This window comes from Capra hircus, chromosome 11, assembly GCF_001704415.2.
Source record: "Capra hircus breed San Clemente chromosome 11, ASM170441v1, whole genome shotgun sequence".
Classification (NCBI taxonomy): Eukaryota; Metazoa; Chordata; class Mammalia; order Artiodactyla; family Bovidae; genus Capra; species Capra hircus.
Genome location: NC_030818.1, coordinates 78,272,627 through 78,286,526, shown reverse-complemented (window position 1 = coordinate 78,286,526; position 13,900 = coordinate 78,272,627). Strand labels below are relative to the sequence as shown.

The window sequence follows — 13,900 nt, the reverse complement described above, 5'->3', positions numbered from 1 at the left end:
GGAGAGAGGAGGAACCAAGGAAGAGACTGAGAGTAAACAGCCAGGAAGAAATAAACCAAATCAGAACACAAGGGTCTCCTGGAGGCCAAAGAAAAAAGAATTTGAATGAAGACTGAGCGATTAACAATGCAAAATGCTGCTAAAAGGCATTAAGAGTTGAGAACCAGACTAATGAATTTAACAATATGGAAGTCATTCTGGTAAGGATGATAGTGTGGTGAGTTTAGTAAAGAATGGAAGAACTGTAACAAGTACAGAAATGCTTTTGAATTTTGCTGTAAAAAGGACCAGAGGGGAGCTACAGAAAAGGGGCTGAGAATAAATTTTTTCTTAACCAGAAAATGTTCTTGTTTAGCAGAGCATGATACTTAAGTGTTTAAAACATTTATTATTGTGAAATAAAACATAAAAAGTGCAAAAATCAAAAGTACATTATAATGATTACAACACAAAAAAGTATAACCTCCATGCAAGTCAAGAATAGAAACAGAAAACTGCCTGGCACCCACCTCTTGTAAGTCCCTGCTTTACCACAATCTTCTCTTTCCCTTTGTTGTTTAATCACTAAGTGATGTCCGACTCTTTGTGAGCCCATGGACTTGTAGCCTGCCAGGCTCCTCTGTCCATGGGATTTCCCAGGCAAGAATACTGGGTTGCTATTTCCTTCTCCACTTCTCCAGGGGATCTTCAGAGTTACACAACATCCTACTTTCCATAAACGGTCTCTCTCTAAACAATCATTTGGTTTGAATTATTTAAAAAATTTTACATATAATTCATCCATGTTGTTATATGTAGACTTTGTTTCCATTTTCACTATTGTGTAGCACCTCACTAAACAAACACCATGATAAATTTATCCATTCTACATTTACACTGTTCCCAGTTTGGGGCCACTGCCAACAGTACTGCCATACACATTTTCATATGTGTATGGTGGTGTATTATGAGTACATATTTCTCTAACCTAAGATGTATAGCAGCTGACACCCTGAGTTAAAGGGTATGCGTATTTTCAAACTTTGGTAGTAATGCCAAACTGCCTTCAAAGTGGTTGTGCAAATTTACACACGTAACCACCTTGGTATTAAGAGTTCCCATTGCTCCATGACTTTAAAAATACTTGATAAACTATCAGACTTTAAAAAACTGGCCAATCTGAAAGACAGGCAGAAGCATTTGGTTGTGGTTTTGACTTTCTTTCCTCAGAAGGAAGCTGGGTGTCTTTTCATATGCTAATTGTGCCTCGGCATTTCCTCTTGGGAAAACAACTGCTCAAAGTTTCTCTCACCCATTTTCCTACTGGCTGTATTTTGTTATTGATTTATTTTATTTATTCTATAAAATAATTTTATTTTTGGCTGTACTCGGTCTTTGTTGCTGCAAGGGCTTTTCTCTAGTGGTGTGAGGGTTTTTCTTTGCAGTGGCTTCTGTTAAGGAGCATGAGCTCTATGGCAGTAGTTGCAGCTCAAGGGCTCAATAGCTGTGCCTCCCTGTTTCTACAACACAGGCTCAACAGCTGTGGTTCACGGAGTTGAAGCGCTCCGTGGCATATGGGATCTTCCCGGATCAGGGATTGAACCGGTGTCTCTTACACTGGCAGGCAGATTGTTTACCACTGAGACACCAGGGAAGCTCTCTTATTGATTTATAAAGAATAATACACGTATGTATGTATGCATGCTGTATTCAAGTGTTCCACAGTTTCTTCTTCCATTCCTAGCCTGACCTGTCATTCTCTTTCTGGTGACTTCTGAAGTAACGGGTTCAAATTTATTATTTCCTTTATTTTCATAACAAAATTTCCCTATATTATCTTCTAATAACCTTTAAAATTCCACTTTCCCACACAGGTCTAAAATTTAAAACGTAAATGATTAATGAACACAGGGTAAGTCCCGGATCCCAATTTGAACAATTTGTTGCTCAAAGAATGAATTTTCTTTATTTCACCTTATTTATAAAACAAGTTCTTCCTCCCTACGCTTTTTGCTTTTTTTTTTTTTCTTTGCTATTAATTAGGCAGGTGTCCAGTCCTTTTGGGATCTCATTTTTTGGGGTCTCTGTCTCTCTGTGCAGTAATTCAACTGTATCTTAGTTTTCTGAATTTTACCCTAGAGTATAAGTCAGAATAGACCAAGTCCTTTTACTCATTTTTGTCCTTTAATAAGAGTACTGTGGCTAATCTTGACTCTGCATTTTCGTTAAATTTTACTATCAGCTGTCAAAAAAGCCCACAGTAAGAACCCATTGGGTTCTGATTGGAAATGTATTGAAACTGTAGGTTAATAAAGGAAGAACTGGCATGTTTAAAACATTGAGTTGCCCAATGGTATTTAGGTCTCCTTGAACAAAGCTAGTGGAGGTGATGGAATTCCAGTTGAGCTACTTCAAATCCTAAAAAGATGATGCTATGAAAGTGCTGCACTCAATATGCCAGCAAATTTGGAAATCTCAGAAGTGGCCACAGGACTGGAAAATGTCAGTTTTCATTCCAGTCCCAAAGAAGGGCAATGCCGAAGAATGTTCAAACTACTGCACAACTGTGCTCATTTCACACACTAGCAAAGTAATGCTCAAAATTCTCCAAGCCATGCTTCAACAGTATGTGAACCATGAACTTTCAGATATTCAAGCTGGATTTAGAAAAGGCAGAAGAACCAGAGATCAAATTGCCAACATCTGTTAGATCATCTAAAAAGCGAGAAAAACATCTACTTCTGCTTTACTGAGTACGCCAAAGCCTTTGACTGTGTGGATCACAATAAACTGTGGAGAACTCTGAAAGGGAAATTTCTCCTGAGAAATCTGTACGGAGGTCAAGAAACACCAGTTAGAACTGGACATGGAACAACAGACTGGTTCCAAACTGGGAAAAGAGTATGTTAAGACTATAAACTGTCACTCTGCTTATTTAACTTATAAACAGAGTATATCATGCGAGACGCTGGCCTGGAAGAAACACAAACTGGAATCAAGACTGCCGGAAGAAATATCAATAACCTCAGATACACAGATGATATCACCCTTATGGCAGAAAGTAAAGAGGAACCAAAAAGCGTCTTGATGAAAGTGAAACAGGAGAGCGAAAAAGTTGGCTTAAAATTCAACATTCAGAAAACTAAGACCATGGCATCCGGTCCCATTATTTCAGGGCAAACAGATGGGGAAACAATGGAAACAGTGACAGACTTTATTGTTCTGGACTCCAAATCACTGCAGATGGTGACTTCAACCATGCAATTAAAAGACGCTTGCTCCTTGTAAGGCAAGTTATGACCAACCTAGATAGCATATTAAAAGGCAGAGATATTACTTTGCCAACAAAGGTCCATCTTCAAAGCTATGGTTTTTCCAGTAGTCATGTATAGATATGAGAGTTGGACTATAAAGAAAGCTGAGCACCAAATGCTTTTGAACTGTGGTATTGGAGAAGACTCTTGAGAGTCCCTTGGACTGCAAGGAGATCCAACCAGTCCATCCTAAAGGAAATCAGTACTGAATATTCATTGGAAGGACTGATGCTGAAGCTGAAACTCCAATCCTTTGGCTACCTGATGCAAAGAACTGACGACAGGATGAGATAGATGGCTGGATGGCATCACCAACTCAATGGAAGCTCCAGGAGTTGGTGATGGACAGGGAAGCCCAGCATGCTGCAGTCCATGGGGTCGCAAAGAGTCGGACACCACTGGGCGACTGAACTCAACTGAACTTAATGTCTAAACAAAGCTGTTTTCCCAAAGAAACTGTACATTTTAAAAGACTTATTCCTAGGTACTTACTACTGTAAATAATCTTCAAATTTTACATTTCAAAACATTATAGTGTTGGGAGTTCCCTGGCTGTCTACTTGTGTTTTCATTGCTATGGGCCTAGTTCAATCCCTGGTGGGGAACTAACCTGACCAAAAAAAAAAACAAAACAAAAAAAACAAAACTGCTGTTGGCTGACAATAAAGATTTTATGCTTGATTTTTACATCTGACAACCTTAGCAAAAACACATTAATTCTAATATTTTATGTGCAGATTCAGTTACTATAATCATATTTTCTGCAAATGACAATTATTTCTCTCTTTACAGAGCTTTTTCATTTTATTCAAATTTCTCTTATATTATATAGCACTGGCTAGGATCTTTAATACAACATTTAAGAGAAGTATCGTTAGCAGAACTCCTTGTCTTTTTCCAAATCCTAGATGGAAAACTTTCAAATACTGAGTATAAATAGGAAGTCTGTCATCCTTTGGAGGTGGGGTGGGTTGTTTAATTCTCTGACTTCCCAGCATAATATATCTTCTGATTCTTATCTGTAAGTCAATATACAAATTTATTATAATGTTCCTGCATCTTTTGATAAATTCTTATGATTCGTATCTCCTATTTTAATCTTTTAATGTGGAAAATTATACCGTGTGAGTTACTGATGCTCATCTTGCATTCTTGGGATAAAATCCAACTTGTTCATGATGTGTCACCCTGCTTTATATTGCGAGATCTGGTTTGCTAGTATTTCAGGATTTCTAAATCCATGTTCATAAGTCTGATTAGCCTACAATTTTCCTTTTCTGCACGTATGATAGGTTTTTTTTAATATCAAGATTAAGCTAGCACCATAAAATGGCATGGGAAGACCAGTCTTTTTCTATACTCTACAGTTTTGAAAATTTAAAAACTACTTCTTCCTTGACTGCCTAGTATCATTCACCAAACGAGTTGTGTTAGCCTGGAATTTTCTTGTAAGACTTCTTGATTACTCAATTGACTTAACAGTAATGAACTTTAGACTTTTTATATATCATTGAATCTTTTTGATAATATTTTTCTCATTATTTGTCTATTTTGTTTACAATTTCCAATTTCCTAACATGAGATTGATTTCTAATATCCTATTATGATTATTCAATTTTTCTGATATTGGTTATTTATGTCTTATCTTTTTTTAAATGAACCTCTAAGAGGTTTATCAATTTTATTAGTCTTTTTAAAGAAGCAACTTTTGGGATAACTTGACCTTTTTAATTGTATGTTTGTCATCTATTTCATCTACATTAGTTTCGATCTTTATTTCATTTCCTTCTATAATTCTTAGAATTTATTCTCTTCATTTTATGGTTCCCAGATAGAAACTTATTTTCTAATGTATGTATTCAAGCCTATATATTCCAGCCATTTGCAGAAACATGGATGGACCTAGAGATTATCATACTAAGTGAAGTAAGCCAGATAGAGAAAGACAAGGAATCTTAAAAACAAAAAAAAGATACAAGTGAATTTATGTACAAGACAAAAACAGATCCACAGACACAGAGAACAAACTTACAGTTACAAAAGGGAAAGGAGGGAACAGAGAAGTTTTAGATTAACATATATACCACATACAAAAAAGATAACTAACAAGGACTGACTGTGTTGCACAGAAACTATACTCAGTATTTTGTAACAGCCTTTAAGAATCTGAAAAGGAATATACACATATAACTGAACCATTCTGCTGTACATCTGAAACTAACAAACACTGTAAATCATCTGTACTTCAATTAAAAAGAAAAGGCCAATATACTCCTCTTCTATGTTTTGTTTTTAGGTGTAGTAAACAAGTTTAAATACGCAACATTTTCATAATCAATCAGTTCAAAAGTTTCTAATTTCTATTACATTATCTTTGCTACTTAAAGAGCTTGATAAAACAGAAGAGATTAAAAAAGACACACTCCCCACACTCAAGAATTACACAATTCATAGAGAAGGTAACGTACTATATTCTTAATCCTAAAATGCCACTTATTTGCAGACCTGACATTGATCAAATAACTTCCCTTAGGGAGAAATAACTCTTTCACTTTAATTTTAAGACACTTTCCACCTCCAAACATACTAAAATAATTAACAAACCACAAATAGCTAAATGAAACACAAGGCAGACAGAAGTACTAAGGAAAGGAGCAAGTTATGTGCCATAAGAATGACAAAAGCAGAAATGATTATTATTTTGTTCCTTTTTTTGGCCATGCCGCATGGCAGGCAGAATTTTAGTTCCCCAACCAGGGGTTGAACCGACGCCCCCTGCATTGGAAACACTGAGTTTTAAATCACTGGACAACTAGGGAAGTCCCAAAAGGAATAATTATTCATGAACAAGTACTGGGAAAGATTCAGAAAGGCTTCATGAAAAGGATCATATTAAAAGACGAAAAGGAAAGTTAATCACAAGTATAAAGCAAGGCTTTAAAAAGGAAAATGCAAAACTATATATCCCAATTTTGCTTAAAATTTATAAAAGGTATTCTAAGAAAAAATGTTGGCTAGGGCTAAAAACATAAAAGGATGTTTGTGGAACAGTCTGTGGTCTAGTACATTAAAGTATAGAACCGGGACACTGTTGATGAGTTTAAAAAGTAGTTTGGAGCTAGATTAATGGAAATGGGGCTTCTCTGGTGGCTCAGATGGTAAAGCGTCTGCCTGCAATACAGGAGACCCAGGTTCCATCCCTAGGTAGGGAAGATCCCATGGAGAAGGAAATGGCAACCCACTCCAGTACTCTTGCTTGGAAAATTCCATGGATGGAGGAGCCTGGTGGGCTAAAGTCCATGGGGTCGCAAAGAGTTGGACATGACTGAGTAACTTCACTAGCAACCAGAATGGTATAAACTAACCTGGAATTTTGAAAGGTAACCAAAAGAATAAAAAGAAATAAATTGAAGAGACTAGAGGCTTACAGAGTTAGTAGGAGGACACAGGAGAGGCTGAACAAGAATAGCGGAGATGAAAAGAAGTGAACATGAGATAGAATAACCAAGAATTGGCAAGTCACTGAAAGTGGGCAAAGAAAAAATTAAGACTTAAAGATGACTCTGAGGATGAAGTAAAAAATTTCTAGCTCAAGTAGAGAAGGAAGTTAATAGTGAAATAGGGTAAATAGTAAGATAGGCAAATCTGCTATGGTTTTTCCTGTGGTCATGTATGGATGTGAGAGTTGGACTGTGAAGAAGGCTGAGTGCCCAAGAATTGATGCTTTTGAACTGTGGTGTTGGAGAAGACTCTTGAGAGTCCCTTGGACTGCAAGGAGATCCAATCAGTCCATTCTGAAGGAGATCAGCCCTGGGATTTCTTTGGAAGGAATGATGCTAAAGCTGAAACTTCAGTACTTTGGCCATCTCATGCGAAGAGTTGACTCATTGGAAAAGACTCTGATGCTGGGAGGGATTGGGGGCAGGAGGAGAAGGGGACGACCGAGAATGAGATGGCTGGATGGCATCACTGACTCGATGGATGTGAGTCTGAGTGAACGCTGGGAGTTGGTGATGGACAGGGAGGCCTGGCGTGCTGCGATTCATGGGGTCGCAGAGTCGGAAACGACTGAGCAACTGAACTGAAGTAAATCTGGAAGAAGTGAGCTCATTTTGGGGACATTTTCAGTTTAAGGAATAGCAGGAACATACACATGGTAATATTTTGCACAAAGGCAGTAATGTGTTACATGTTCAGAAAAGAATCCAAGATGCAGATGTAAACTCACTTGGTGTACTGGCACAGGAACAATAGGTGAAAAGTGAAACCAGTTAAGATTCTCCCACAGAAGGTATATAAAACATCTCTATTTTTCCAGTACAGAAACTGAGGTTCAAAGAGGAAAGCAAATTGGTCAAGGTCACACAATCAAGTGGTAGAGTAATATGGCAGATCTGACTCCAAAAGCATCTAATCACTAAACTAGACTGTCATTTACGTTTCACTGATACACCGAGGAAAAGGAGACTGACAAAAAGCAATGAGAAAGCCAGGAGAGTAAAATATCATACAAATGTAGGGGAGAGGAGTTTCAGAAAGATAGACATACAACAAAGAATTGAAGAATGAAGAAAAATAAGGATGGAGAGGAAGTCATACTCTGGCACTGAGTTACATAAGAACTACTGAAAAAAAATCATGGAGCAGTGTGAGATAGAATATAAATTCTGAAAGGGATCAACAGAGTAAGAGAGGAGCACAAGAGAGAGTCTTTTAGGATGAAGAGGCAGACTAGTATCATAGTGGTTATAGAAAAGGAGGTGGCAGAGGGAGAATGACTGAAAATATAAGACTAAGAAACAATGGATGGCATATATAGTCATGCAGAAGGACTGAAAGTCTGTCATCAACATAGTGCAAGGAATAGGGATTTAATGGGTGAGAAGTGAGACACAGAATGTGGAAAAGCTAAGAACTCCATGAGATTTGAAGAAACAAACATCAATTTTTTAAGCAAGCTCCTCTATTAGCACATAAACTTTTTAACTATGTTAACTATTTGAATAAAGGAGAATTATTTCATCATAGTCCGGGCAGAATGAAGTACAGAAGACAGAGAAAAGTTTCATAGTGAGAGAATGATATACACAATCAACACGTCACTTAGGAACACCAATATTAATTCTAGTAAAGCCCTTTTTATGAGAGTGATTTTTACATTTATAGTCATAAAGGAGCTAAATGTTGTGGCTCAGAAGATTAGGTAAAATGACCTGATTTCTTCCTAGAAGTTTTACCTGCTTTTAAACTTCTCATCACTCCAAAGACAGTCAATTCTTTACAGACAAATATACTGTAAAATGTGGTTTTCTGTTAGGATTACCAACATAGAGTTTACTGGTGAACAAAGCAAAACAAAAAAGCAAAAAATTGCTTTCTTATAGAACGGAAGTGAACATAAAAATAAATTTTGAGATCAAAGTTGATAAAATTAATAGCAAAATACCTTGATGTTTTTAAGTCAACAAGAACATGAGGAACTGGAGCAAAGGCATTTATAGGAAGTAAATAATAGGACCAGCATCAAAAGTCTAAAAAAAATAAGTAACAGAAAAAGGGAGTAGCAAATATACACAGTCCAGAAGCATTCTCTTAAATCACAGTCCTACTTAGAATCTAGTAAGGCAGGACTATGGTACTCTGTGACTCTTCAAGAGGGACCCAGAATAGTCTCAGCAGGGGCTTTCATAAACTCCCAGTTCAGTTCTTTTTAGCTTTGTTCCATCCCTCCATGGGCCTATAATTTCAGCTTCACAGTCCATTTCACAAAGGGCTGCTTTTGCCAGGTCTCTAATCTACAGCAGCTCTGGGACAGTAGCTTCCATGAAGCATGGATAAAGCTGAGATAAAACAGGAAGATAACGAGAATAGCCCTGTTCTACTATCATTTGTACTTCAGAGACAGTATTAACATTCTTTTTCATTCAGTAGGGTAAACAAGTCGATAAATTCTGACCTCAGAATTTCAGAGAGAACAGAATGAATGTAAGTGATACAGAATTCCTCAAAACAATATAAAGAAATACCTAGCAGCATGTTAAAAAACCCTCATCATGTAAGTTGGGACCTTCTCCAATGCATTAAACACATCTACTACATGATCTGAAGAAAAAATTTATCTACAGCACAATTAAATGAAACTGGAACATGTATTGCATTAATAAGTACAGCTGACTCTTGAACAGCACAGGTATTAGGGGCACTGACCCTCTGTGCAACTAAAAATCTGCATGTAACTTTACAGTCAACCCTACACACCCACTACTCTGCACCTGCAGGACTCAATCAACCACAGACTATGTAGTGCTATAGTACATCTTGACTGGAAAAGATTCAAGTACAAGTGGACCCACACAGTTTAAACCGGTGATTGTTCAAGGGTCAGCTGCACTCTTCATGGTTAAAGGAATACTCTTATACTAAAAGTGAAAAAACAGCATGCTTAAAAGTGCGTCTTTAGGAGTGTGGAAATATGAAGGAATAGAACAGGAGGTGATGTATTATCTACAGACATTCAAACGTAACCTTTAAATTTCACTTTAAAAACGTAACAAGTGCTACTTTATTAACTTAAGAAAAATACCTTCCATCTTTCACTACTATTAAAAGTAATTTTTACACAACTTAACTTTACAAAAAATGTAGTTTGCTGGTCTTTTCTAAAAGTTGTACTGCAGCAACGGGCAGAAATTTACTATATACTGATGCCATTAGGTTTTAAATACCAATAGATTAAAATACTATAAATGTACTAAATAACGCTGAACTAAGTCCTAAGTGGAAAATGTTAGCTGTACATTTCTCAACATTAACTAATTAAATGACTAACCTTGTAAGGCAGGAATGGCAAATAGGTTTTGTCTTACATGCTAACAAATGGTTTTATTTCTTAAAGCACTGCATTAAGAATTCTGGGCTATGCTCCACTAGAAAGATGCTATGATTCACACTATAAACAGACTAAGGAAAAATGTTTTTGAGAATTCCAATGCACATTTGTCATCCCTGTCATTAAGTCTCACAAAAGATACTGATTTCACCTATTAGCACCTGAGTTCTAAATAATTTATTACAGTGAAAGATTTGAAGGCGTGTTGATTTTTCTCACTCCTTGGTATGACAATCTACTTTAAACCTTTTAAATCTATCCAAATTTCCACAATTAACCAACTATATACCTGGCATGCCGGTAGCAAGACCCTGACCAAAAGCCAAAGTTGGATTTGCTGCTGCAAGTGATTCAGCTTGCTGCCCTTGCTGGCCCTGATTGGGAGTAAGAGGGCGCTGACCTGCCCCAGCACGGAGAACCTACAAAGGACAAATGATTTCCTTAGAAACGATATTAGAAAATAACAAATTAATTTATCTTAGACAACTTTATATTGCAGATAGCCTTTGGGTAGTCTTTGAACTTATTTACATTCAAAGAAATGTCAGTTTACTATTAAAAAGTACAAATTATGTAATTCAAGAACATAATCTATTAAGCAACATGGAGATTTTAGAAGGTCTTCACAAAAAATTATTTCTAGTATTTGTGCTTTTTAACTTACCAAAGTAGCATTAAAATGAGAGAGATATTTGGGGGGAAGGGCAAAATTTCAGATGAAGAAAAAAGTTTAAATTTTGTTATTTTCTAAGACTGAAAACTATAAATTAATTATCACTCTATTAGTCTCTCACAAGACTGTGATGCAGAGTGAAAACTTCAAATTTAACCAGGTTTTTAGGATTTAGAAGCTTTAATAAAGTGAGCAAAAAGCTGCTTTTTACTGTAAAATCTTAGCATGAAAATAAGAACAAAGATTTCATAAAAAAATGTGAAAACTCTTAAGAATCGTCAAACTTGACTACTTCATAATACACAGCTCTTCTTGCAGTGATAATAAATAACCATGATACACATTAATTTCACAAAGGTAAATACTTCAACAGTTCAGGACAAGGGGGATTCATCTCAAGTCCAACCATGTAAGCAAGCATCATGCCACAAGTATGGATAATGTTTAGGCAAAGTGATTTTTTTTATTTAGCTGAAGAAGACAGATTTTAAGAGTATTAAATGGCGCTATGGCATAATCTACAAGGACTGAGTCAAAGGACAGCTTTAACAGAACATCAACATAGTTAAAAAAGAAAATTCAACTGCCAAGTAACAAACACTGTACTTGTCATTAAGTTGCTTCTTTGGTATAAGTATGATAAATTTGACAACCAGAATTCTAGTATTTTTATCAGAATTTTTCTTGACATTTACTTACAAAAATAGCTTCAGGAAAGCAGAAACCGGGAAAAAATCTTCAAGATAAACATTTTCTGTTTTAAGAAATTAAATCTAACCTTTACTGAAAATATTTCCTCTTTGCTTGCTTAAACACAAAGTACCCAGTAACCTCCTTTTTCTGGTCAGAAATATATAAAGTTAATATTTGAAATAGTAATTTCAATACCCAGAAGAAAATGAACTGACAATCACTTTAATAGAAACACTGTGAGTACACTTTAAGAAGTGAAGAAAAAATTAAAAACTGTTAAGAGATTTCAGGACAGTTTCAAAAACGGAAATGTAGAAGTGGAATACAACCAAATATTCAAATTCATATAATTACAACTAGAGGGGAAAAAAACCCCGTATTACTTGTGTATCAACTATATGATAGGTACTGTGCTAAACACACTGGGAAAAATAAACAGAGAAAAAACACAGATCTTGAACGCAAGGGGCTCATACAACTTCAAAGATTCTTTATAAAGTTTTATTTAATGAAGGCAAGCCTACACTATACCTGTTGCTGTCCAGGCTGAGCTTGTGATGCTGCTTGTTGATTTGCCGTGTTGTTTGCCGCAGCTGCAGCTTGTTGCTGAAATAAATTGGCTGGATACACCCCCCACGGAACACCATAATACTGAGGTGGAACCACTGCCGGACCTAAACCCCACATTCCGCCCCCCCCCAAAAAAATAAAAAAAAAAAAGTCACTACATTTTATAGAATAAGGTTGGTCAGTTACCATTAGATCATAAAAAAGGAACAGTGTATAAGACTTAAGAGTAGATGTCCTTACAATCCTATATCCACATGGAATTGCTTTCCCCTTTCACAATTCTACTAGAGACAAAGTCTACTGAGGCATGGATTATTAAAAAAAGAAAGTATTCAGAGATGACTACAGTGGTATTAATGAACAGATATGGAACTAAACTCAAGAGGGACAAATGAACTGACAGGACACTTAATCACCTTTTCAATATCTACTGAATACTAGTTTATGCACTTGACACTGGCAAACAGGAACATTAGACAACATAAAGATTTCCTATATTCAATTCATCGCTCTTTTTAAAAAGGAATTTTTTTAACTGAAAATATTTTTGGCTTTTAATTTGTAAACTATAACAAAAAACTAGGGAACATTTTGGTACTAAGCTTGCTAAAAGTATATTTTATTTATAAACAGAATTTTAAAATATTTTTCATATCTGAAACAAAATTAGTTACAATTCTCACAAAGCAATTGAAAATCACATAAAAATAAATGAAACAGTGCTTATGTGATTAGGAAACTGGAACCAGTGAGTTAAAACAAGAACGAACTATATAATATAATCATAAAGGGACACAGACATAAGAAAGCAACCCAGGAAAAACAGAGTAAATTCTTGCTCTATCTACTTTATCCAAGATAAAATTTAATTTCTGGTCAGTATGTAGTATCACACAAAATAAGACCTACCATTAAATTAATAATTAACATGTCATGTTTCCTGGCTGATAAAACAAACATGTCCTAAATTCCACTGATATGATCTTAGTGTATCTGGTGGTGGTGATGGTGTAGTCACTAAGTTGTGTCCAACTCTTGAGACCCCATATACTGTAGCCTGCCAGGCTTCGCTGTCCACAGGACCTTCCCAACCCAGGAACTGAATCTGGGTCTCCTGCATTGGAGGCAGATTCTTTACCAACTGAGCTATGAGGGAAGCATTACATATTAGTGTATCTAACACGTATTTTAGAAAGTCAAACTCTTGGTTTCACTCTGTTTTAGAAGAAAATAAAGCCCAGTGTAACTGAACAACTAACATGAAAAGCTTCAGAAAAAAAAAAAAAAATTCTAAAGACAGTTTAAACAAAATCTACAATAAAGACTCTTAAAACATAAGAAAAGGATTTATGAAGAAAGGATACACTGTCACAACAAAACAAAAGAATCAGACATCCAGCTAGAACTTCTCTGTCCAAAAGTAGACAGAAGTCACCTGTGGCTATACAGTTGAAAGTTGAATAGCCTGAACTGAGATGTGTTCTAAGTACGTAATACATACTTACTATGGGGATTTTGAAGACTTAGCATTAAAAAAAAGGTATCTATCAATAAAAATTATCAATAATCAATAGTTAAACAGACCACTGAAATTAAGTTCATGTTTATTACTTTCATAATATGGTTACTAGAGGGGAAAAAAAATCTAAGTTACAATCTGGCTCCTGTTCTAGTTCTACTGGACAGTACTGATCTCAGAAAGTCTAAGTAAGTCCAGAATGCCAAGAATCCGTATCTCAAAACTAATGATCACTTAAAGTTGCTTCTTTCAGGTTCCACAGA

The 13,900-nt window shown here is 35.9% G+C and overlaps 1 protein-coding gene across 7 annotated transcripts in view; it reads right to left on the bottom strand.

Annotated features, from left to right (window-relative positions):
* PUM2 (pumilio RNA binding family member 2) overlaps positions 1-13,900 on the bottom strand; it is a 121,953-nt gene that overhangs the window by 39,330 nt on the left and 68,723 nt on the right. For all 7 annotated transcript variants that reach the window (XM_018055595.1, XM_018055596.1, XM_018055594.1 and 4 more), the window contains 2 exons: positions 12,080-12,222; positions 10,472-10,601 (listed from right to left, as the gene is read on the bottom strand). In XM_018055595.1, coding sequence (XP_017911084.1) covers positions 10,472-10,601; positions 12,080-12,222 — 273 coding nt within the window. The remainder of the gene's footprint in view (positions 1-10,471; positions 10,602-12,079; positions 12,223-13,900) is intronic.